The sequence below is a fragment of the Ambystoma mexicanum genome, chromosome 5p (assembly GCF_040938575.1).
Source record: "Ambystoma mexicanum isolate Mex_15411 chromosome 5p, UKY_AmexF1_1, whole genome shotgun sequence".
NCBI lineage: Eukaryota > Metazoa > Chordata > Amphibia > Caudata > Ambystomatidae > Ambystoma > Ambystoma mexicanum.
In genome coordinates this window covers 787,255,441-787,279,323 of record NC_090930.1, presented here as the reverse complement: position 1 = coordinate 787,279,323, position 23,883 = coordinate 787,255,441, and the positions used below count along the sequence as shown (strand labels likewise).

General features: G+C 46.0%; 1 protein-coding gene across 3 annotated transcripts in view; it reads left to right on the top strand.

Annotated features, from left to right (window-relative positions):
• Positions 1–23,883, top strand: part of LRRFIP2 (LRR binding FLII interacting protein 2) — a 1,092,194-nt gene that overhangs the window by 539,656 nt on the left and 528,655 nt on the right. For all 3 annotated transcript variants that reach the window (XM_069613205.1, XM_069613206.1, XM_069613204.1), the window contains one exon: positions 9,150–9,263. In XM_069613205.1, the coding sequence (XP_069469306.1) occupies positions 9,150–9,263 (114 nt within the window). The remainder of the gene's footprint in view (positions 1–9,149; positions 9,264–23,883) is intronic.

The following is a 23,883-nucleotide window of genomic DNA, read 5'->3' as shown; positions in this document are numbered from 1 at the left end:
GCATATTCTGATTTGAAACCCATACAGGAGATATCTCAGTTTCTCTCTGGGAGAGGAACACTTCCAGTTTCGAGTGCTTCCTTTTGGCCTCAGCTCGGCGCTGCGTGTCTTCACGAAGATGTCGGTGATTGCGGCCTTTCTTCGTCTCCAGGGTATCCATGTGTATCCATATTTGGACGACTGGCTCTTACGCAGCCCTTGTCTGCTGGAAGCAGCGGGCAATCTCCAGTCTCTCCTCTTCAGCTCCTGTTCCATCTTGGGCTGTCGGTGAACTGGCGGAAATCTTCCATGACGGTCTCGCATGACCTGATTTTCCTGTGTTTTCGCTGGAACACGATGGACTGCAGAGTGTACCTGACCGGGGACAAAATGGTGGATCTGTTAGCCACGTGTCAGATGTTTGTGCAGTCGGACAGCATGTCGGCCTGGTGGTTCCAGAGGCTTCTGGGCCTCATGGCCTCGTGTGTGCTGGCTCTTCCTCTTGCTCGTCTCAAGATGAGACGGACCCAGATGGCTCTTCGGAGTTCTTGGCGTCAGGCTGTGGACCCGGATTCCAAGCTGATAATAATTCCGGCTTCCATGAGAGTGGACCTGGAATGGTGGTCATCTCTCAGCAACCTGTCGGTGGGGGCGGGTTTTAAGGACCCAGCTCCTATGGTGACTATCACAACGGACTCCTCCCTCCTGGGGTGGGGTGCAACGTTAGATCTTCTCAGGTCTCGGACTTCTGGTCGCCTCAGGACAAGCTCCTTCACATAAATCATCTGGAGCTTCTGGCAATCTCCCTAGCGCTCAGGGCGTACAGACCGATCATAGCCAACAAGGTGGTCCGCATACGCATGGACAATGTGGTGTCGATGTATTACATCAACAAGCTAGGGGGAACAAAGTCTTTCTTCCCCCCCCCACCCCACCCCAGTGGACCTGTCCATCCATATTTGGGAGTGGGCCGTGCTTCTCTGGCTGCTTGCAGTGCACATCCTGGGTCAGCTGAATGTTACAGCGGATGCCCTCAGCCGGCAGACAGTGGTCAGCTACGAGTAGGAGTTGAAGGCGGAGGTCCTCTCATGGATCTTCTTGCATTGGGGCACACTGGAGGTGGATCTCTTCGCTATGGCGGTGAACAAGAAGCTTCCTCGGTATGCCTCCAGAGGGGGGCTGGATCCTCCTCTCTGGGGGATTGTCTCGAGATTCCATGGCACAACATGAGAGTTTATGCCTTCCCGCCTCTGCCTCTAGTCCATCGAGCAATTTGGAAGCTGAAGAACTCAGTGAACTGTTCCCTTCTACTGATAGTCCCCTGGTGGCCGGCCAGGTTTTGGTTCTCAGAACTTCAACACCTGTCAATGTAACCGTCGATCAGGTTACCAGTGACCTCCGATCTTCTTCATCAAGGGGAACAGCAGATGTGGCACCCCTCCCCACAATCGCTCAGCTTGGCGGCATGGTGCCTGAGTTCAGGTCTTTAGAGCATCTTAACTTGTCTACGGATAACAGGCGTATTATCCAGGCAGCCAGGCAACCCTCGACCAGATCCCAATACAGGAGTAAATGATTCAGGTTTTGTCATTGGTGTTTGGGAAAGCAGTTGGACCCAAGGGTGGCTACGATTGACACTGTGCTGTCCTTCCTAGCAGAGTCGGGTGTTCACGTTCTGTCATGCAGAACTTACCTTTCAGCGGTCTCTGCTTATCTTGCTACAGACCAATGTTCCTATTCTCTGTTTAATCCAGTGTTTAAGAGGCATTTTGCAGGCTTAACGCGCCTCTACCCTCCAGTTCGTAGTCCGCACCCACCGTCGGATCTAAATGTAGTCCTGACGGCGCTGTGCCATTAAGCCTTTTGAACCCATGGCCACGGTGGACCTCAAATACCTATCCTGGAAAGTGTCCTTTCTGGTCGCCGTTATCTCAGAAAGGCGGGTGAGTGAGCTCAAGGCCTTGTCGGTGGAGCATCCCTTCTTGGTCTTTCACAAGAATAAGGTAGTCCTACGGACAAATCCTGCCTTCCCACCAAAGGTGGTAACTGAATTCCACCTGAATCAGTCGATCTGCCTGCCGGTCTTGTTTCCGAACCCTACCTCAGAGGCAGAAAGGGTTCTGCATTGTCTCGATGTCAGAAGGGCTCTTAAGTTCTATCTTGACAGGACTTCTGAGTTTAGGAGTTCTTCTCAACTTTTTGTGACTTTCGGTAACCCTCAGGGTACGCAGGCGTCTAAGGCGACTATTTCTTGGTGGATCGCCGCCTGCATTACGGAGTCTTTCACTGTCCAAGGGCCGAAACCTCCTAAGGGTATTCATGCACACCTGGTGCGGGGCAAGGCAGCCGTGGTTTCTTTTCAGAAATATGTCCCCTGGGAGTCCATCACTAGGGCAGCTAATTGGGCCTCCCCATCTGCTTTTGTAAGCATTATTGTCTTGACATGAGTTCGAGAGCTGATGCTCAGTTTGGTCAGGCTGTGCTGAAGAACCTTTTTCAATAAGGGGTATTTCCATCCACCCGTAGTTCCTGTTAGGAGTGCTTGGGAATCTCCTATAAGTATGGAGGAAAGGGGATGGGACGTAGGAGTATAACCAGGTTACTCATCGTAATGACCACCTTACTCCTAGTTCATAGTCCCCTTTCCTCCATACGCCCGACCGCCGTCCCGTTCAATAAGGTTCCTCTGTTATTGCTAATAAGTCTCTGACCTGGCGATAGAAAAGGACTGATGGGCGATGTGTGGGGCGGAGCCAAGGTGGGCGGGGTTACGGCAGCGGGCCGGGCCCCGCGCAGAAAGAGAGGAAGGACACATTTTTGAACATTTCTTTGGATGCTTTTTACACAGTGCTCTGGTCCCGTCCCACAGGACGGAGAGATGTCCCATAAGTATGGAGGAAAGGGGACTATGGACTAGGAGTAAAGTGGTCACTACGGTGAGTAATCTGGTTATTAATCATGCTCTTGAGCATTTCAGTTCTCGGAGTTTTTGAAGACGCAAAATTGTCCTAACTTCTGACAAGGAAACGGATGAATACATCTTGATTAATGCCATTGATGCCAACATCCGTTTAATTTGTGCGTGCTATTGTGTGAACCTCAAGAAACCTCAAGAAAATGATGCAGTCCATTTAGTTTGTTAAACATTTGATGCGCTGCATGCAAAATACAGTAATCATGCATGCTGTCACCAATTAGTCGTATGGTGATCACATTCCTACTACTTAGCCAGCCTTGAGAATTTGTATGCAATTTGCTATGTTTTCTACTTTAAAACTTGATGATTGAGCTTTGAAACTACCTTCATTGTACTGCATGACAAATTGGCTTAACTTTTAGCAATCGATTGGTTCATGCCAACCATTTTTAAATATTTAACCTGGCAACATACTGCATAAAACTGTACAATTCCTGAAAAGATTAATTTAAAAACTTTGTCATTACAAATATTTTGTTAACACATTTGAGCTTCTGTATTCCAAAAAGATTAAAAAGCATGCATTCTTAGTTCAAATGGTGGCCTACCTCCAAATACTGCAACGAGTTTGTGATGCACCATCACATTGGTTTACTTAATTCCAGGTTACGCAGATGTACAGCATTTCCAAAATGCAGCGTAAATAAAGTACACAATCGTGCCACACATGACTTACTCAACGAAAAGTTCGGACCGTTTGTCAGGTGGTCTCTATTACTACTCCTCGTCATAGTGGTCAGTTTTCCTTACTTCAGTCTAGCAGCATAGTGTTTTGAAATGTCTGTTGGTAAAAAACTGGATACATCTTGAAATGTGAGAACAATCGCTGTGCCTTGGAGAGATGGTATGACCCCTATTTAAAAGAAGTGTAATAGCGTCCCTCTGGGTAGGAGCTACTCTACTGGATATCGCACAGTGCCGTCACTAATATTTCATGGTTGTCCATAAAATTTTCATTGTCAGTTGGTTAGCCTAGACAGAGTGTGCTGCACCAGGTGTGTCGGTCATTACTTGATACTTAAACTGAAGTGTTTAACCCATAAATAAAAAACTGTTAAAAAATGCAAAAGAAAGGTGAGCTTCTGGAACTTTTTATTGTTTTGAAGAGGCACTGTAGTAGCTTAGAAAAATGGTTTGAAAGATTGATTTGTGTTTGGGTGTCCTCAATAAATCGGAGTTTTATCAACAAACGTATTAGTTTCTGCATGGAATGAACACATTCATCGGGTCTCTCGTCCGTGGAGGGACTCTTCTCAAATTGTATATGCAACAATTGACAACTTTTCCGTCTGATGTAATGCTGTCCCTTGATTTGTACAATGTGTCCCAACATATGCGATTTCGATCGTTAGCAGCAAATTATAGCTTCTGATGCCACATGCAAGACATTGGTACCGAATACCACCTAAGCTGTAAAGTTACTTGGGTGTCCACTGTATGTATATTGTTTGAAAGGGAGCTTTCTTTAATGATGATGCAGTGATAAATGAGGGTATTAAGTGCTGCGTCATGCAGTTTCAGCTTGCACATCCTATCTGTTGGTATGTTCTATGTTGTGTACCCCATCAGGACTAAAGAAAGTTCACCTACAAACTTAATGAACACCCATTTGTAGTTCAGGTACCAGCACCAAATGTACATTATTTCTCTAATACAGAGACCATCACAATGAAACCTTCACTCACATACACCACCCTTCCACAAGACTCAATTAGACTGCAGCATGGTTGCAAGATACCTAATATTTCAAGTGAACATTATGAAATGGGGATGTAGAGAGCTTTAAAATTTAATTTGTCATATAATGGACTTTGAAATCGGTATCTTCTGCAATTTGTACTGTTTGTTCCTTAAGGTTGGCATTCCCAATGTTTTCAGACTTCATCCATTTTTAGTAACAGATTTACGCTTACTAAATAAATTGCACAGTGATTTCTCTTTTTCCCCTGCAATCTGGGATATGGAATTTTTTGTCTTTTAGAGGGTTTGGAGTGGTTTGCTCTTTAAATTCATGCTATGTAAACCGTTAAGTATTTTGCAAATGTTCCTTTGTGTACTGGATTGTCATCTGGAAAGTGCTTACCTGGCCTTGTTGTGGCTTCTTGACGCGTGTAAAAACCTTTGCAAGAGAATCCGAATATTTGTAATTTTTTTCCAATATCCTTGTTTCGGTAACAGTGCAACACATTCATGTAATTTTGCCCATTTAACTTCAGTAGAGTTAGGCCTGCAGATGTTCACTATTAAATGTTTGAGCAGAGACCCTTTTAAAGAATAAGAGCTGGTGTCTTGGTTGGCATCAAACAATCCAGTGGCTGACCCGCAAAGACTGCTCTGAGGGCAGGGGTGTTCCTAGGTCTGGAAAAGATCCAGGGCTAAATGTCAGGACTGTCTGGACTCGGGGCTAGCTAGCCTTTTGGTTGTAACCCCACAGCTTCTATCAGGGGCTACAACCAAAAGACCCAGCCCCTGCCCTAGCAATGCCTGTGTCTGAGGGCATGTTGCTGGGAAAAGAAAAATGGCATCCTTCTCTTCACAAGGAAGACAGGGGTGACGTGCGTGGAGGGCGCTGCTGGGTTTGTGCTGCCAGGGTTCGTGGGGAGGAGCTTAATTTTTGTTTTCCACACATCGCCATCCTACTTGAACTAGCTCACCATTTTCATTCTGGGGAAAACCGTTATGCTAGAATGCCACGCCCCAATTCTTAATGACTTCATTATTCTTGTTTATCCAGTAACAAGAAATAGATTTTTTTTAAATTGCATTTATACTTGGCATACATAGTTATTCAATATTGTTCTATTGACACATATCATTACTTTTCACTTTAAAATTGGAATTGCTGCTATGGTTAATCTACAGGCTTGGATTACATTATTTTGTAACAAGTAATTGCGAAAGTCTGACCAAATATCCCTTGGTCTAGAACACTCTGGCAACTTTGTAACAGTCAATTCCTCAGTCATTGAACCACGCCAGATCTTGCAACCATTCTCCCTACATAGGCACCTCTTGGTTCTTACACTTCCTCAGAAAACATCTTTGCCAATATACACCCCAAATGTAGAAATCACATCTTGCATCTCTCTCTAGTATACCCCCCATAGCCCAAATAAACAGCCAATGGGTATCTTTTCAATTGGTCCGCCCAAGAAATGACACTACTTTTAAGGATATTGGACCAGTATAAATCTTAGGTTTATATATCTGTGGATATGATTCTCATGTCCAGGGCCAGTACAATGGCTTTTGCCGCCCTAGCGAAGAGGATTTGGGTGCCTCTTATCCCCATGACACAGTTGAGACCTAATCTGCCCCGTAGCACTGTGTATAAACACAATTCCTAGCTATCGGGATTGCACACATTAAGTTCTCCCAGGTTGTACAGTAACCCCAGATAGCACTATGCTGCTGTCAAGTTTCAGGATCCTCTATACACCTCTCCTCCATTGCACCAAGCCATCTGATTGTAGAATGCACCAGTTCCTAGCTTGTGCTATGACCCATAAATTCCGAATGCATCAGCCTCCAGATATTAAATTACCCAACATTTCTCGGATGGTGATATTGGGATGGCCCCTCTACAAACTAAATCAAAAATCAACGGACAGTGGCATCTGTATTTCTGTCATGTAAGGTGTGTTGTAGTGTATAAAAATGTTAACGAAAAAATCAAGACTGCAACATTCACAGGAGGACAATGCCTAGAAATATTTACTAATGCCCACTGTTTTGTATAAGTTTTAAGAGAAGGTCAAACCCTTTCAATTCTGAAAAACATTATCGGAATCAGTGGCAACATAGCTTGGAGTTGATATCTCTGAAGGAGACTGGGTATTTAGCTTGCAAGTTACTTGTAAATGCTAGCAATTCTAGTATAGATGTTCTTTCTAAAGACAATGTTTTGCGTAATCAATTAAAATACCAATGGACAAGTATTTTGTTGCATGCGCTTAATGTATGAATGCTTAATGAATTTGAATTCATAGATGAGATGTACAGCTTGCTTTCCATGGAGGAATATGATTTAGGGATGTTACTAAATGATTTAACAATGATGCAGAGTTACATACTTGGCAGCTGACTCGCTCGGGCTTCACCCCACACTCCCAACATAGCATTAAACACAGTAGAGCCTCTTATCATCTGGCATAGGTGTTTTCTTACCACCGTCACCCTGTACCACTTTAGAATGTAAAGTCATGTAGGGAGAAGGGTACCAGAGGAATTGACAACTAAAGTATTGCAAACACCATGCATCCATTTGTTTGCAAGTTCAAACACATTTGCACGCCAAACTCAATTTAAGTGTGTGTATCCTGACCTTGTATACATTTATTTTGTTATAATTTCTTTTACAACGAATTTTGTCTGGTGCACTTCAATATAGATCTAGACAGTTTTACTGAATTCCTGTAATTCCCCATTTTTAGGGTTTCTGTCCCCAGACACAATCATAACTTCAGCATGTTGTGCGCTAAGGGGTTCACCTCAGGTAGGTCCCTGTTTCAGAAGCGGTCACAAGCAGACTCCTCAGGGCAAGTGTTGACTCAACCGTGCTGCTCGGCCTGTCTGCGGGACGGTTCTTGCTGATCTCCTTTTACCAGTGGTCGAAATGTAGAAATAAGTAGTGGAACTAGTTTCCTCTCTGCCCTGCCCTCCAAGCCCAGCCTGCCCCCAGTTACAAACCCCATACCTGGGGCCTGACTTTTTGAAGTAACGCAAGGGATTGTTAATCTCCCTAATTACAAGCAATTTCTCACATCTCCAATACATAGGTGATGGGGAGGATGGGGCCAGGAGCGATGTCCACCTTTCATTCCTCTGCCGTCGATATGAGGTTGGGATGGGTGCAACGAGGGCCACATTCATGTCTCCCTCTTCACTTTCCTCTACTTCATTCCCCAACACTGTTCTACATTTTTTCTATCAGCTCTGAAAGAAAATGCCCACCATTACTTTCATTCATAGTCCCCCACATCATGCAGCTTTATGCACCCTCCCCTTTCCAATCTCCCACCATTTAATCCTCCAGACTATAGCCCCCCCCTCCCACTACTTGCACACACTGCTTTGTCTGTATCAATTTCAGGTTGATCGTGTTAATTCCAGAAAGCAAACGCTGATCACTGCATGCCCCGAAAGTGATGGTATGTTTTCTGCAATTAAGCAGGAGTATATGGCGTGCTTTGGAATTTATGTCCCAAGCAGGCTAGTCCAATAAAGTAAAGCAAACTGGTGCGTGTGAGATAGCTCAGCAAGATGTGACACACTGCTAGAAACACCAGTAGGGGTGAGGTGGGAGGCAGAGTGTGAAGAACAATGGTTTCCTTACCTGCTGTCCAGGAACATTGTTCTGGATGGAAAAAAGTCAGGGAACGATCGAGGATTTAAAAAGTAGAGGAACAGCCTAAATTTCCCGCCAGTTGGACCTCTGTCTCTGACCTGCTAGACTGCCCGTGATGTACAACGCTGACAGCATGTGCAGGCCTGTAGTCTAACAACTTGAACCTTGTAGCTTTGTCAATTCCGTATGGTTGCATGGCACGGCCCTCAACAACCCCCCCCCCCCCCCCCCCCCCCTGATCTGAACTTAGTTTTGAGGACTACTGTGAGTCTTGAGACTAGGGCAGGACAAGAGTGAGTCAAAGCATCCCCCTAAACAACTGAAAACCTCTCCAAAATAACAGGAGATAGTCGATCCTTTGCTAGGCAAACTCCTTACTGTCAGTGTGGCTGCAAACCAGTGGTTATATATATATATATTTTTTTTTTTAACTCTCCCGTGACTCTTCTGTCCCAAATTCTAGGTACTGAATTGTGAAACTGAACAATTTAATTGAAATTGGTTTGCTTTGGTGTGTTATGGGGGAAAATGTTAGTCTTACACCTCTGAGTGGATGTCTGTTTTACGCTTGAGCATTTTATTTATAATGTCATAGTGGAGCTACCTGAGACAACCATTTTAGATTTATAGCTTCTGGTTTGATGGCGATCATCCTCCCACATGTTTTTAACAATTCCTTTCTAAACTGGTGAAAGAACTTGCCATGATTTTTGGGGATGAACCCAAAAATCAATAAAATACGCACCTGCATGCTAATCTGCATTTACCATGATTGTTTCTAACGGTATACATGTTTTTAACTAGCTACAATATTTTATTGTTGTTTTTCTGTCCGGGGCTCTTCAGTCGTCAGATTTTTCCGACCCCAGTGACTCTGCCGCGGATTACTTTAGCCGATCCCACCGCAGGGGGAGCATTGTCTCAGACGTGGACGATGTCAGTATCCCCGACCTAAACATTGTGAGTTGTGCATGTTGTTGTGCTATGGCAGTGACAAAATGGGACCGAAAGTAACTTGCTTTTCATTTATAAACCGTTCACCAACCTGAAAGATAATTGTTTTCTTGACCATTTCAATGCACTCGCATATTCAAACAACCACTGTAATTGCTCTATGTACGTTGGGTACTTGTCAACATGTCTACTTTAATTTGTAGTGGTAAATAAATTAAATTTGCTTCTTGTACCTGTCCCCACGTAATCAACCCACGAGCGAGCTGTAGAAACGGTAATGTGTCGAGGCCGAAGAGGATTGCCTACTGCAAAACCAAAACATGAAGGCTTGGGGTTTTGAATGAACATTACCTGTGGCAATACTCTGGCCAACCCTCCAACATTAACCCAGGCCTGCAAGTCCCAGAGTGCAAAGTTAAAACCAGGCCTGCAATTCCACTCCCTCGAGTGGAATGAATGTTTGTTCTAAACAATAATTTTTCAGTATGCTATGCCATTACAGGAAGTGAGGCAATCTGAAAATCGCGTTGATACCGCCCTAAAAGGGGCATACCATCCAGAACTGCTAGGTCACATTTTGCAGAGGTCTTACCCAATGCCCGTGTTAAGCGCTTCTATTTTTGGAAATAAACAATTTAGTAGTACTGATATAAAGTGTTGGACAGCACCGGCATAAACCTTGTTTGGTAGGTCCTTTTGCATATTCATTTCCTAGCAGATCATGAACTCTGTTGCATAATCTTACTCCTATTTTAATTGCAGGTTTGAATAATTCTGTGTATTTATGGTTACTGATATGTTAAGTTTGGCGCTTTAAAAAAAAATAAAAACAAGCATAGAAGTTGAATTGCCCAACCATTGAGGGAGTCCAGAACACAAGTGAACTTTGTACCAAAAAGGAAACCGTCTACATAAGCCTCTGACAGTCCACATCACTAGGAGGAAAACGGTGAAAATGGGTATAACCTTCACGGTCCTGGAGCTCTGAATTGTTTTGAAATTCAACCAGACCAGCCATATACGATTCTGCCATGCAGGATCAATCGGGGGTTGGGGTCCTTCTCCAACCCGCGAAACTCGGGATCACTAAAAGATTCTGGAACCCTGTGAAAGATGATTTGATGCACTTTTGAGACCGATTGCTGTGTATGATTGGAGGGATTATACTGTAGACATGTGGGGTTTGGAGTCTAGTTCGGTTTTTCTAGTATCTTGCTGAACGCCTTAAATTGTTTTCTCAGCTCAAATTCTGAATCTGTAGTTTATTTTAACATGTATGATTATCTGAACACTTAAATTATTGTAACATTGGTAACTGCATGGTTGACTGACCCACCTCATGTTTTAATGGCCCCTTACCACATACTATGATTTTTGTATTGCAGTTGGAATAAAGCGGCTTTACTCTGCCAGCACTTGGTGTTGTCCATCACAAGTGATGCAATATTCCCTAGCCCACACCTCGACTAAGTTAGCGCCTTTCTGACAAACTTTAATAGCTTTTTAAGTGGTCATTTACGGTTTCAGCTCCCAGCCGGATCCCTTTTTGTTCTGCCATGCAGAAGTCAATAAATCTGTCCTGAGATCTGCAGCTACTAACGCCCGCCGTTGTTTTATATGGGAATTTGACATGCATGAGATAACGAGGTGGAGTCGATGATGCACACATTACCTAATGAAGCATCAGTCTACGCAAACTAAAGGTTCAGTCACTTAAAATGTATACCGTCATGGCTGGTAAATCTTTTCGTTTGAGGGGCCTAATGTTTGGCACATATATGCAATAGTAACTGAGCATAGCGAGGCAGCCTGAACCAGCCGAAGGGGCCTCGGAGAGGATGAAATTCTCTGAATGAATGGGTTAAAATTGTTTCTAGGCACGACAAGACAAAGAGGGGTAAACAAAGGGACCGCAGAAAAACGATCTTACTAGAGCTTGTGTCATTCAGATCGCGTAAGTGCGGGGAAGGGGAGAAGTTCCAGGGGAGCAAAAAGGGGAAGTGCAGTTAACTCACCAGTGCAGCCAGCGGGTGGCTCAGAAGCGCAGAGAGAATGGACGGTAGGGTTGCAGATACAGACCTTTAAGTGCTGTGGAGCCCTGAAGGCAGTGCAAGGGCAACTGGACATGCTGGAGCAGTGGCGGCTGGTGAGTTTGAAAGATGGTGGGGCGTGAATTTCCAGGGCCGAATTGTGGATCGAGCGAGCCCGCACCACACGAAGGGGGTTGCAGGGCAGTTCTCCCCCTGCAAAATGTTTTGAAAAATGGCTTCCAAAATGTGCAATTTACTGTCCAAATCACCAAATGATGACATAAAAAGCATTAGATTTTATATACTAATGGCGGTACATTATTCTTACCTGTGCAAATGTGATGGTGTATTTTACAGCAGCTTGTATTGAGAATAGCTGGTACATTGGTGCATGCATAAAGAAATTATAGATAGCCATGCGTCCCTTGTGTCTTCTTATGTTTAAAGCAGGAGAACGCTAGAATACTGGGTCTAGTGGTGGCCTAGGAGAACACTGGGCCCAGAAAGGGGGTTCGTTCAGGGCAGGGGCCAACGGCTGTTCCAGGAATAGTCACCGGCTTTATTTTAGTTGGTACTGTTGTCTAGTCGACTATAGGTTGAAACGGAAACTTGTGGTTCAACCTATAGTTGACTCGACAATAGGAAACGATAACCAGTAAATGCCTGCAACTTCAGACGCATGCACGTTTAAGCATTGGGGAATGAACGTGCTTGAGGACTGACTACAGTGGTCAATCTTCAATAAGCACACGACTCACGAGCCAAAAGGGCGACTTCGAGAGTCAGACGACGACTTGACGAGGGTATAGGCCGAGGTGCCAAGACTAAGCGTTTCAGTCAAGTTTTTCTTGCAACAAAACACAGTTGGCGCTTGGGGGCGACTCAGCCGAGAATGCACACCGATTCACAAAGTGGTGGTGGGCCTGAGGTTCTGGGGCAGCTGAGTCCTCCTGCACTGCGAAAGTCCACTGTCCACCCTCCACCAGTCGAGAAGACCCGAGATGAGAGAATGAACGATAAGGAAGGTGAGGGTGCCAAGGCCCACGCCACGCTTGTGGGCGACACCCCACTGCCCCCTATGTAAGCAGAGCCGCCATTGTACAGGAGCCTGGGCCGGAGTTCAGAGGGTGACCAGTGCGTAGAGCAGTCAGGTGCTTCAGCAGGGGAGATTAAGTGAAAGCACGTGAGAAATTCAAGTGATGCACATCATCCTCAAAGCAGAGGAGCATTTTCCAACGCATTTTCCTGCAGCTTTTGCCCACAATATACGTTTCAATGCAGATTTCACCAACATTTGCCAGTATTAACATATAAGAACAATAGACCTGTTGGCTTTGCCAGTAAATTCCCAGCCACATTGAGAACTTAAGACCAGACTAGCTGCTCCAATGTAGGCAAGTATTGCGTGCATAGAAACACTCCACGTTTGCTTTACCTTTGATGCCCAGTAAAAAATGCCATGCCGCTAGTAGGCCCCCTTCCCTCCCTAAAATTAGAGGCATGCTACCCTGTCCTTCACACACCCAACCACATATACTGCCATTCACAAGCATAAATAAAAAATGCTTTCTCCTGCGCATTCATACAGCATTCAGACAACTCCACCCATACAAGCATACATAAAAACAAACTCGCACATCGGACACATTCATAAACGTATACTCAGACAACACCCTCCCCCGCTTGATTTCATGCATGCATACACGTTACATAAACGAACTCCTTCCCTTACCTGCTCTCGCCCTCGGCATACCGCCACCAACTCCTCTATCGATAGTCGGTGGCGGCGCAGGCAGACATCCTACTCCCCACCACGCTCTCATTATTGTACCCTTTTGTTTTCTGGAGCCCAAGGGGCTCTGCATTGCAAAATAAAACAACTGCGTACTGTGGGGATGTAGGCAGCACAGTCGTGCCCACTCAAATGCAAATAAAGCACCTTGGTGGACTCTGCTGCCCCGCAATGTACTTTGGCTGAGTGATGTAAGTTTCGATTACAATTCCAAACCTATATTGGCATGTTAAACAAAATGTGTACATCTCTCACCCAAAGCAATCAGGAGATGCCCAACCGCCATAACAAAGGAGCCGCCACTGATTGTGTACTTTATGGCCAAAGATGGACGTTGCTAACTTATCAGAGGCATTTTCTGCCCTGCTTTCAGCTCTTTGGTGTGGGGTAGTGAATATGCTTTGAGATCAGTGCAATTCCAGGTGCATTTCATGTTATCATAAAACTAGGGAACTCGCCCATTGGAGTTTGTTGGGAAACATTGCCATTATAATATATCCACCACACAGCTGCCTCAGGCGTGTTTTCCCAATTGTAGGCAAGGGGGTCAGGGGGGTCCAAACATTTTTCAAAGAGCCTCCACGAGCCCCCATCTTCATCATGCCCAGAAATTCAGCATTGCCACGAAAAGAGAGGCAATGGAAGCTAATCCAGTTTTACCTACTTTTTGTTACATATTTCCGAAGGCTGATGACCATGCATGAAATGGCCTGTAATGATTGCTGTAAAGCATCCCAGTTGGTAGTCCGACTAGTCTGTACTCTGGCAGACGGAGTGAGAAGTGCCAACTTTGCAGTCTACATCCCTTTAAATTGGAACACAATACAGTGCTGATGCAGGTAGTAGCTTGGTTGTACAAGCCAAAGGTGATCAAACACTCATCCTGAAGGATGTGCATCCTGATCCGGGAGTGCAAATAAACTGGTAAAATAGAGAGAAGCTGTTTTGTGATCCAATTTCATTTCTGTGATTGCTTGACAATTCTGTCGAGATAAATAGCCTACCCCTCGTGGATTGGGGGCTCTGAAGCACACTGGGATTGTCAAAGAGGTTGCACTGTGACATGCTTGGCTTTTTAACTGGATGACCTAGTTTACCATTGCCAAACCTGGACAGTGCCTTTTTCTTTAGTGGCAAATTCCTTCCACTCGTATTTATGGCACAATAAAATACCAGTTTTTCTCCATGAACTCAATAACTGTTAAACAACAAAGCAATTCAGAAATTGCCTGTTGGGCGGATGCAAAGAAAACAAACATTAGCTGCGTGAGAATCTTTGCCCAGGTTTCTAGTTTGCATCCAGCTGCAGCAGTAGCTATTGCAGTAACCCATACTTGAGTCTTTAGCAGCTTCCAAAGCCTGCCGCTCAGCTTCTGGTCCAAATGACACACAAACCAAGCCACCTGCTCTCAATCTTTGCTTTGACACTTCTAAAATCTTTTGGGCACTGTTTACTTATGTGACCTGTTGCAATGGCTAAGATGTGTCTCCTTGAAGCCCACACACTGTGCCTGGACAGTTGGATAAAAAAAATGCATATCCTGCAAAGGCTTGCACACCCCTCCCCTGAATCCAAGACTTTTAAGAGGTTGGTAGAGGGCGCATCATTGGCGTTTCCTTGCTTTGTAGAGTTCTGTACACATTTCTACGCAGACTTCACGCTGTCAGCTACGCCTCAAAGATGGACTTCCTGGCATTAAATCTCCTTTAATGTTTAAAGATGGGACACGTTCTTATGAGAAGTGAGAGTGGGGAATCCGACCCACTGCATCCAACTGTGTAGGTGTCTTTCCAATTCGCACTTCCCTGCTAAATGATCTCTCTCCTTAAATGATTGTATAGAATTAAGAAATATGAAGTTTCACCATGGAGCAGCAGAGAAGAGTCCTATGTCCTGTCCCCTTTCCGCCATACCTACAATGTCCGGATTTGACGTGCAGATGCCGCACAGGAACTGATGTGAGCCAGAATCCACCCTCCGCTCCCTAAAACTCTAACAAGAGATAACAAGGTGTGTTGTAAAGCCAAGCGGTCTGGGATACTATAGTGTAAAGACCGGATGGTCTGGTGCAGTAGAACCAGAGGGGCTGTAAAGAAAGGAGGCACAAGTAGGCATCCCGAGATTTGTAGGCTCCTCGGACTCCCGACTCAGCAAAGCAAATGGTCTGGCAGTTAATGACACTGGTTAAAGCAGCACTCGGTTGATGGTCAGGAACTGGCGTGCAGAGAGATGAACTCGGTTGAAGGCAGGAGCATGGACAAAACAAATATGAAGCATGAGTGGACGAAGTCTCACTTGAATCGTGGCAGGCTGTCGAGATATCAATGATAATGTAAGGTGTATGGCATTGCCAGAACACCTGTTCTTGTAAGCCATTGTACACAGGTGGTGTGCGTCGTCTCATCGATAGCTCAACTTACACACAGGAACTTAGAGGCAGGTATCACCAGCGAGACCGACAGTGCATAGACATGTGAAGCCAGAGTTCTGCGTGAAGACCTGTACTGATTTCAGACACATAACTGGAACTGTACTGAAGCACTTTTTCAAAACATCAAAACATGCCCTTTTAATGTCCATTGCGAGGGCTAGGTGCCTAGGCCCAACCTCCCCAGACATCACACTTGCCTTTACCAGTCAGTCCTTTCCTCTGTGTGTAAAGTATTAGATGCTTTGCAGCATGTGTTTTTTAAAAGCAGCCTTTTTTTAAATTTTTATTTTTTAGTTGAACATGTCCAATATCTTTATTTTGTGTGGGCACCATTGCTCCATGTAGTCACTTTGTAGATATTCGAGGGAAACTCCCCAATCATCTGTGAATTTTTGATGGGTCCTCTGTATGTTGTATGTTATGTGCTCCATGGCTATATGTGCCCATACTCTCCTTATCCAGTCCAGAGCCATAGGCGGATGTTTTTGTTTACATTTTTGGGCTATTTCAAGCCACGTACCTATCAGTAGGCCCATGAAGTTACGTTTTTGCGTTTTGGTTAAGTGTTTGTCCTTGGGGTCCCATAGTCCGCATAACCATGCTTCTTCTCCTATTTTCCCTATGGGTAGGAACATTGCTTTCATATGTGTCTGGACCTCTGCCTAATATTATTGTAGGTACGGGCCTTCCCACCAGATATGCCGCCAGTCTCCTTCTCCTCCACATTCTCTGCTGCATTTGTTTGGGGAGTTCTGAAACATTCTATTGAGTCTTTCTGGTGTGAAGTGCCATTGTAGGAAGATTTTATGTTCCCAACGCCCCCTGGGAAACGTGTTCTGTAGGGTCTTTTCCCATCTTTTAATGTATGTCCATTTTATTTCTTCCTCTGATATATTGATATATTTATAGGTGCTAGAAATAAAGTTTTTCGTTCCTGGGTGTGACATTATATACTGTTCAAAGGGGATAAGCTCCTTTGTTGCAGCTTCTTTCATTCTAGGCGTACCTAACCAATGGTTCAGTCGTTAGTACTTGTATCAGTCCTCAGTATTCAAATTGAGCAGAGCTGTGCACAACTATGTTATTTTTTGCTCCTGGTACATGTCCCTGACCATTTTACACCCCCATCCTCCCACTTCTGAAATGACCTTTTTGACATTCCTGGTGGGAATTCGGGATTATTGCATAAGGGCATGAAGGGGGCTGGGTCCTGGGTTAGAGTGCCTTTCTGTGTGGCCTTATCCCAGATTTCTAGCATCGCTTTCATTATTTCACTGATTTGTACGTTTCATTGTCTGTATTTTTTCGGTAGCCAGAGCAGGTGTCTAGTGGGTGTCGTCGCCACTGCTCTATCTTGTGCCGCCCACAGCTTCTGGGAGTTATCTGGTATCCCTTCTTTCTGTACCCATAACTGAGCAGCTTCATAATACTTCTTGAAGTGCGGAAGAGCACAACCGCCTTTGTTACTTGGGGCCGTGAGAATCGCACTTGATACCCTCAGGGATTTCCCTTTGCATAAGTAGCTTCTCGTCTGGCTGATCCGAAGAGTATAGGTGCCGGTAGAATTGCTCAAAGGTGTCCCATCTCCGCTGTTTGTTTTTTCCTTTGCCCTTTTTCATCCACCAGTGCCTTTACTGTTTCTTCCCTTTGAGTTGCCTTGCCAGTAATTTGTCTGCTTTATTAGCCTTTATATAGTACCAGTGTTTCAGCCGTAGCAGGTGTCTTTCCGCTGTTTTTGTTCGAAGGGAGTCTAGCTGACCTTGGACATGTCTCAATGCTTTTTTGCAGGTTGGGAGTGGGTTTCTGCATTATTTCTGCCTGAATTTTGGAAATGTTAGCCTCCAACTCTTTTACCCATTGGATATTCTGTTTCTCCCTTTGAGCCTTTAGTGCGATTAACTGTCCCATCGTTAACGCTTTTAGGGCCTCCCATTGGTTTTCTTTGGATATTTCTTGTAGGTTATTAAAGGAGAGGAATTCTACAATGTGTTCCCAGAGAGAGGTTCCTAACACTGGGTCCCTCATTTCTTCTGGGTTCCGCCAGTTCCACAATCCTGGGACATTTGGAGACAGTGCTGTTTCAGCCCACAAAGGGGCGTGATCGGATAGTGAGGTGGAGCCTATCTGACTTGAGAATCTTCCCCAGGATACCTGTGGAGACCTAAAGATAATCTATCCTAGACATTGGTCCATGGACACTTGAGAAATATGTAAAACCCTGTTTGGTGTTAGTGTGCCTCCAGACATATTCCAGTGCAAGGTTGGGCATTTTTTCTATTAGGGTTTTTGATGGTGTTCCCTGTCCCTGTCCCTGTTGTCTGGACCCTGACCTATTGCGAACGGGGTCCCATGCTATGTTCAGGTCCCCTCTCAATATCTTCCCCCATGGCCATATTTTCCAATTTGTCCAAGGTGTCCTTAAGGAAACCCTCCTGTCCCGTGTTTGGAGCATATACATTTGCTAATGTGGTGGGATATTCTTCTATTTTCGGGCTGACTATTGTAGATCTCCCCTGCTTTTCTGTTTCTCTGTAGAGTACCTGCATGTTTATAGAGTCTCGAGCAGCGATCATGACCCCCGCTTTCTTTTCCTGGGCGTTAGCTTGTAGTATCTGATTGTTACCTTTTAACTGGATCTTGTGCTTGTCCTGGCCTCTAATGTGTGTCTCCTGGAGCATGATTATATCATATTTTCATTGTCTTAAAAAATGCTCCACTTTCTTTCTTTTTAATGGGGAATTTAATCTGCTTATGTTATGTCAGTATGTTTATCCCCATCTTGCCTTGGAAATTTGTATCTCCCTGTTTATGCCCCTTAGTGCTTTCCAGTAATTGTGGTCCTTTCTGATCCCTTTCCCCTTCCACAATTGCGCGGCCCCAACTTGCCCAAGTTCCTCCCCCCTCCCTCTCATCCCCCCCCCCCCCCCCAACTGTCCTTAGGTGGGCTCTGGGTCCTATGACCGCTCAGGCATTGCGCCGTCTGCACCATGCCCACAAGAACTCAGGGATGACTTGTAGGGTGTCCTAAAACCCTCTAGATTCCAAATGGATCTCAGGTGCTCTCTCCCTCCCCCTCCGCCGCACCTGTGGTTGTGGTGGTCTCGCTCTATCCTTCGCAGCCAGTTGAGTCGGATGGAGTGTCTCTCGATCGTGTCCTCGATCTCTGATATCCTGCGTTTCTTGCATATTCGAACTTCTTCGGTTTTCTCATTCCTGTATCTGTGGGCCTTTCACTTTTCTGTCGGTTCTCTTCCATTCCCATTCAGTTCTTTTCTGGGCAGGCCTTTCTCTTACTCTTCACTGACTGGCACCTTCTTGGTCATGTATGCCCATAATCTGTTTCCCTTCTTCACAGGAAGTGACCCTTCTTTGCTTCCCTTCCTACGTGAACAGCAAGCCAAATGGGAAGGTCCACTTGTGTCTAACTTGTTTCGATGTTAGCTCTTTCACCACTGGGACAATTTCCCTGCGTTTCTGCAATGTAGACTGCGCCAAGTCTTGGTACAATTGAATGTCCTGCCCGTTCATTCTGATATGATCCATTGTGCAGGTCTTCCGCAGAATCTTTTCTTTTTGGGGATATGATGTGAGTGCCACCAGGACATTCCGAGGTCTTGCTCCAGGTTCTCCCATTCTCTTACAGCCCACACGTTGTACCCCATCTATTACCGCTTCTACTTCATCTTTCGCATCGAGGATATACTTGAAGACTTGCTGAACTGCTTCCTTCTGATCTCGATCTTCCACTGTTTATGCCATATTCTTAATTCTTTTATTCGATCTTCTTGATCTGTTCTCTTAAGTCCTCGCACTGTAATTCAAGGTTGTGGGTCCGTCTCAGCAAATGTTCCTGGATCTCTGCCTGCTGTTTCATCTAGGTTTTGCGTAATTTTTTCCAGCGTGCCCATTCTTTCCCCTGGGGTTGTCAGCTCAGTTTTAGGCTCCTGTACTACCGATTTCATGTCCGTTTTCATTGTCTCAAATTGGGACTGCATAGTGGCCATGAATTGAGCCTGGAATTCCCCAAACCACGTTTTCATATCTTCTCTCGTTGCCATGTCCTCGGATTCCGTTTCTACTCCTGCCTTGGTGGTCTGTCTTTCCTGATTTTTCTTCCTCGTGGAGGTTGTTGGTATTTATGCCTCTGTCCCCCACAGTTGTGGCAGACTCTGTTCCTGCTTCTTCTGGGGTGTCTGTAGTGTGGCTTGCGCGGGTTGGACATAGGTGCTGGTATGGCACATCTCCCCCTGGCTCTGTGCCTCTGCTCTTTCCCAGGGGAGGAAGGCCCTGGTCGTGTCTACCCCCTCTGTATTGTGGGGTTATATGCTTCCTCCTGTCGGTGGCAGCCTTGGATGGCTTGGTTCTTCCTGTGCTTAGTGGTGTGGTTTCCGAGGTCTTTGCGAGGTGCTTATTGGGATCTCTGTCAGTCCTTGTCTCTTCTATTTGAAGTATGCAGTTAGATTTGCTAAGAGTGATGATGGCGCAGTTGAGCTGTGTGGCTGCAGTTTGCGTGGTGATTCGCTCCTCAGTTTCAGCGTTTTGCGTATCTTCGGCGTGCCACTCTTCCCCTTACTGGGTTGTGACCAGATGTCTTGCTTCCCCTATGGTATGCCTTCCCCCTGCCTGAGCCGGAGCCTGGCCGTGGGCCTTGTTGATTGCAGCTCCCCCTCTGGGTCGCTGATACTCCGGGTTCCTCTTATTAGATTTTCCCCCTGATGCTGGTGGGGGCTCCCCCGTTGCCGGTGGGGGGGGGGGGTCAACGGGTAGGGGGGGCTCCTCTTCCCTCTCTCCCCCCCAATCCCACACCTCCTCTGTGCCTGTGGGGAAGGGGAGTTAGTTCCTCAGGGCTCCTCCTGGGCCCTTCACCAGCGAGCGGCAAGAGGTCTTCCCGTCCCCCGCTCTCCTTTGTGGCCTCCGGCGATGCTAGCAGGCGTACCTTGTGGCGCTGAGTCTTGGGTATGTGTGTTTCTCGGGTCCAGCACGGTCTGTCTGGCCCCTCTGGCTGTTTCCTCCTCTCTTCCCTGCTGCTGGGGGGGGTGTCCGGACCGGGTTCTGGAGCCCCGGCGTTCGCGCCGCTGGGTCCAGGCGCTGGATCATTTATGGGCCTCCGGTGGGTGTCGGGGCCGCAGTCCCTGTCTCCGACCGCCTTTATCGCACCCTTGGTGGTGTCCCGCCTGGTACGTGGAGCCTAGATTAGCTTCACGTACGGGTCGAACCCGTGGCTTCTGCTTGCAGCCGTTTGCTGACGGCTGTCGCGGGCTCCTCCCGGTGCGTTCTTCCGGGCCGACTTGAATCAGTCTTCTGTTCTCCGAGCCTTACTTCAGCTCCGGTTTTCCTCCAATCTGCCTTATTATTGCCGAGACCTGGTATCACCTTTCTGGTAGTGCATTACTGTTGTGGCCTGGGGGGGAGAGGACGGAGCTGGGCTTAGACATGTCCTCTCTGCATCGCCGCCATTTTGGAATCCCTTAAAAGCAGCCTTTAACTGTGCATAGGCTTCCCCTCTGCCTATACTAGGTAAAACTTTGTTTTTCCCATCTGTGCGTATTGCACCAGACACTTTAGTTTCTGACCAACACTGCAGAAGAAATGTGTAACATGAATCCCTATCGATGCAATCCTTTGCTACAAATTTGATTGCATCATTGTGCCAACCAAAGGCAGCACTGGGTTCAATGCAAGTGCAATGGATTAAAGTCAATGCATGGAATTCAGGTGACGATTTTAAAACTATATTAAGAGGTTGTGGGCAATATCATGTCCATTACTCCCAGTGTTCACCTATGCAGAGACATTTGTAAATTATACTCTCATTTTTAGAGCAGCCAATTTAAGTGTAAATTGCGTTCATGCTTGCTCTAAGCATTCATTGTGCCCCCCTCAGGTGTGATGCACATTAAATTAGCTTCTCAGTATAAGAGTCCACTCCCATGGCATGGTGTCAAACATTTTCGGTTACTACGTATGGCTCCTCAATCTGCCCACCCCAGTGCTTTCTTCGGTAGGCATCAGTTTCTGCCTCACGTTCAGTGGTTGGCCCGTTTCATAATCTCTTCCACCCACTCTCACTTCCATTACAAGTCTCCTTTGTAGTTCATGGGCGTGTGGCTTGGATGCACTACGTGGCAAATGGAGTCCATAAACCCTTGGACTCTCCTGGTGCCCCTCAGGCCTTATGTACGTTATCTTTGGAAACTGGGATTTTTACAGTGTAAAAACCTTATGCGCTCTGGGCCCAGGAAGGCTTGTTTTCACGACCGTAAAAAGATGCAACCTCCTCCTTTTAGTGGCGGTTGTGAGATCTCGGACTACGCCTTTCTCAGCTCCTCCTATTTTCATCACTTCCATAACTGGCCCCATAGCACCCCGTTATACCTCATAACAATGTCCCTCTTGGGCATTCCTAAAGTTGAGCAACCCCTGACTCTTGTAATTCTGCTGGCCCCAGTTGCACCTCCAACAACATAGTTCCTAACAATGACATGCAGGAAAACTCTGCGGGATATCCCTTGGTGACATCGGGATCCATAAATGCATTCCAGGTTTGATAGTATTTCTAGACAATCATTTTCTGGATTCTCTGCAAAAAGGACCTAGCCTTTTGGTGGGTGGCTTGTCAGTCCGATCATCAGACTGCTGAGGGATGTGCTCCCTGAAACTGAAAACATGTGGCTGAAGCACCATTCCTGTCAAGCAATGAATAAAACCATCAGCATGATCACCTGTTGTCTTCCGAGTCCCTCTCCCCTGACCTGCAGCCCCTCTCCTCAGTAGATGTTGAGGCTGACCTGTTTTCCAGATCACTCTGCTGGTCTTTCGTCTTCTGTCTTCCGTAAAGAAAAGATGCTTGAGGCATTCATCATGCTGGTTTAACTTTAGAGCTATGCTTGAGGCAAAGCCAACACCAACCAGCAGCTGTGAATCACAAGCTGTGGAGGGAGTGTTCGAAGTGTCAACAGTTCCTTCTCATGCACAGGGTAGAGCAGTCCAAGGCCGGCTAAGTGTACCATCAAGCAATTACTCAGGATATGATTGAACTGGCAGCTCCTGGCAATAAATCTGCTCATGAGATGAGCCTAGGGGGGGCAGATAATTAGGTGCCACACCTGGCTTAATGCCATGACGTTTAATAAAGAAGCATAGGACAAAGTGTTTGACCTCCCTTATTACATTTTAAAAAAAATGTTGTGATCTAGATTATTCTACTTTTCACGACATTCCATTATATCCAACATATCAGCGACAAGTTCCACACTATTCCTTACCAAGATAAAACAAACATCAACTTTTCTATTCCCATCCAGATAAAAGTTCCAGTATATTTTCCTACAGAACATATTAAAAAATATAATACAAGCATGGTCATTTCCCTACATGAATTCTTCCCTGACCGGGTTCCTCTACGGCCTACTGCTACGGCTGCCATCACCCTTAGCTTTCCCAAGGCAACACACTGACACAGGAGATGTCTTACGGATTCTAATACACCCATTCACTTAAGTGCCACACCCTATTCGCTCTAGGTACCTGATGCCAAGCCCCCTCGAGTTCCCTTTTTCTTGCTGTGTTGAATTTCAGCTTTAAATAATCCCAAGTTACCCAAGAATTGTTGAATATAGGTGGGGGCACAAGACCTTTCTTGAATGTACAGCATACATTCTGACATGTGGCCTTTAGTGGCAAGATTGACTAAGGCCTGCTCTGAGGCATGCCTTGCGAAGGTGGACTTCAAAGTGGGCTTAATGCACCGCAAGGAAGCACAAGATTTTTTTCAGGGGCAAGTGTTAACCACTTCCCTGCTGTTTGACATATTCTTTCCACATTGTACCCTGCATCAATCTATGTTGGATGAACATGATGTCAAACCCCAAAAATATCTCAGCTGCTGTGCGGGTAGGAAGCCGCAGCAGGCTCTTCAAGAGAGCTCTTTCCATTTTCCCCACTTCTGCCCTCACTAGTGTCCATGAATCTGCACCATAAAATACCAAAGGCATCACTTTCACATGGTACAACTGTACCAATGAACCAAGGGAAAAACCTCCCCACTTCTGAGCAAAAGAATGGCTACCCCCCACACCCTCCAATGGATCCCCTCTCTGGAGCCCGTGGTGGTTGGCTCCCTGCCTGCAGACCCGACGAGACGCCGGATGGCGCACTTGATGCCCGTACATCTCCTCCGCACTTGAGGTAGGAAGATGCCATGACAGAAAAAAGAAGAAAAAAAAGAAAATCTGATTCTTCAAATTAAAAAAACAAAACCCGGAACAAATTTATTTCATTGCGTCACGCCACCCGTTTTACCACGCATCAGGCTCTCCCTGCCTGTTGCCCACCGAGCACAGTGCCCAAGGCGAGAGCCACATCAGTAGGAC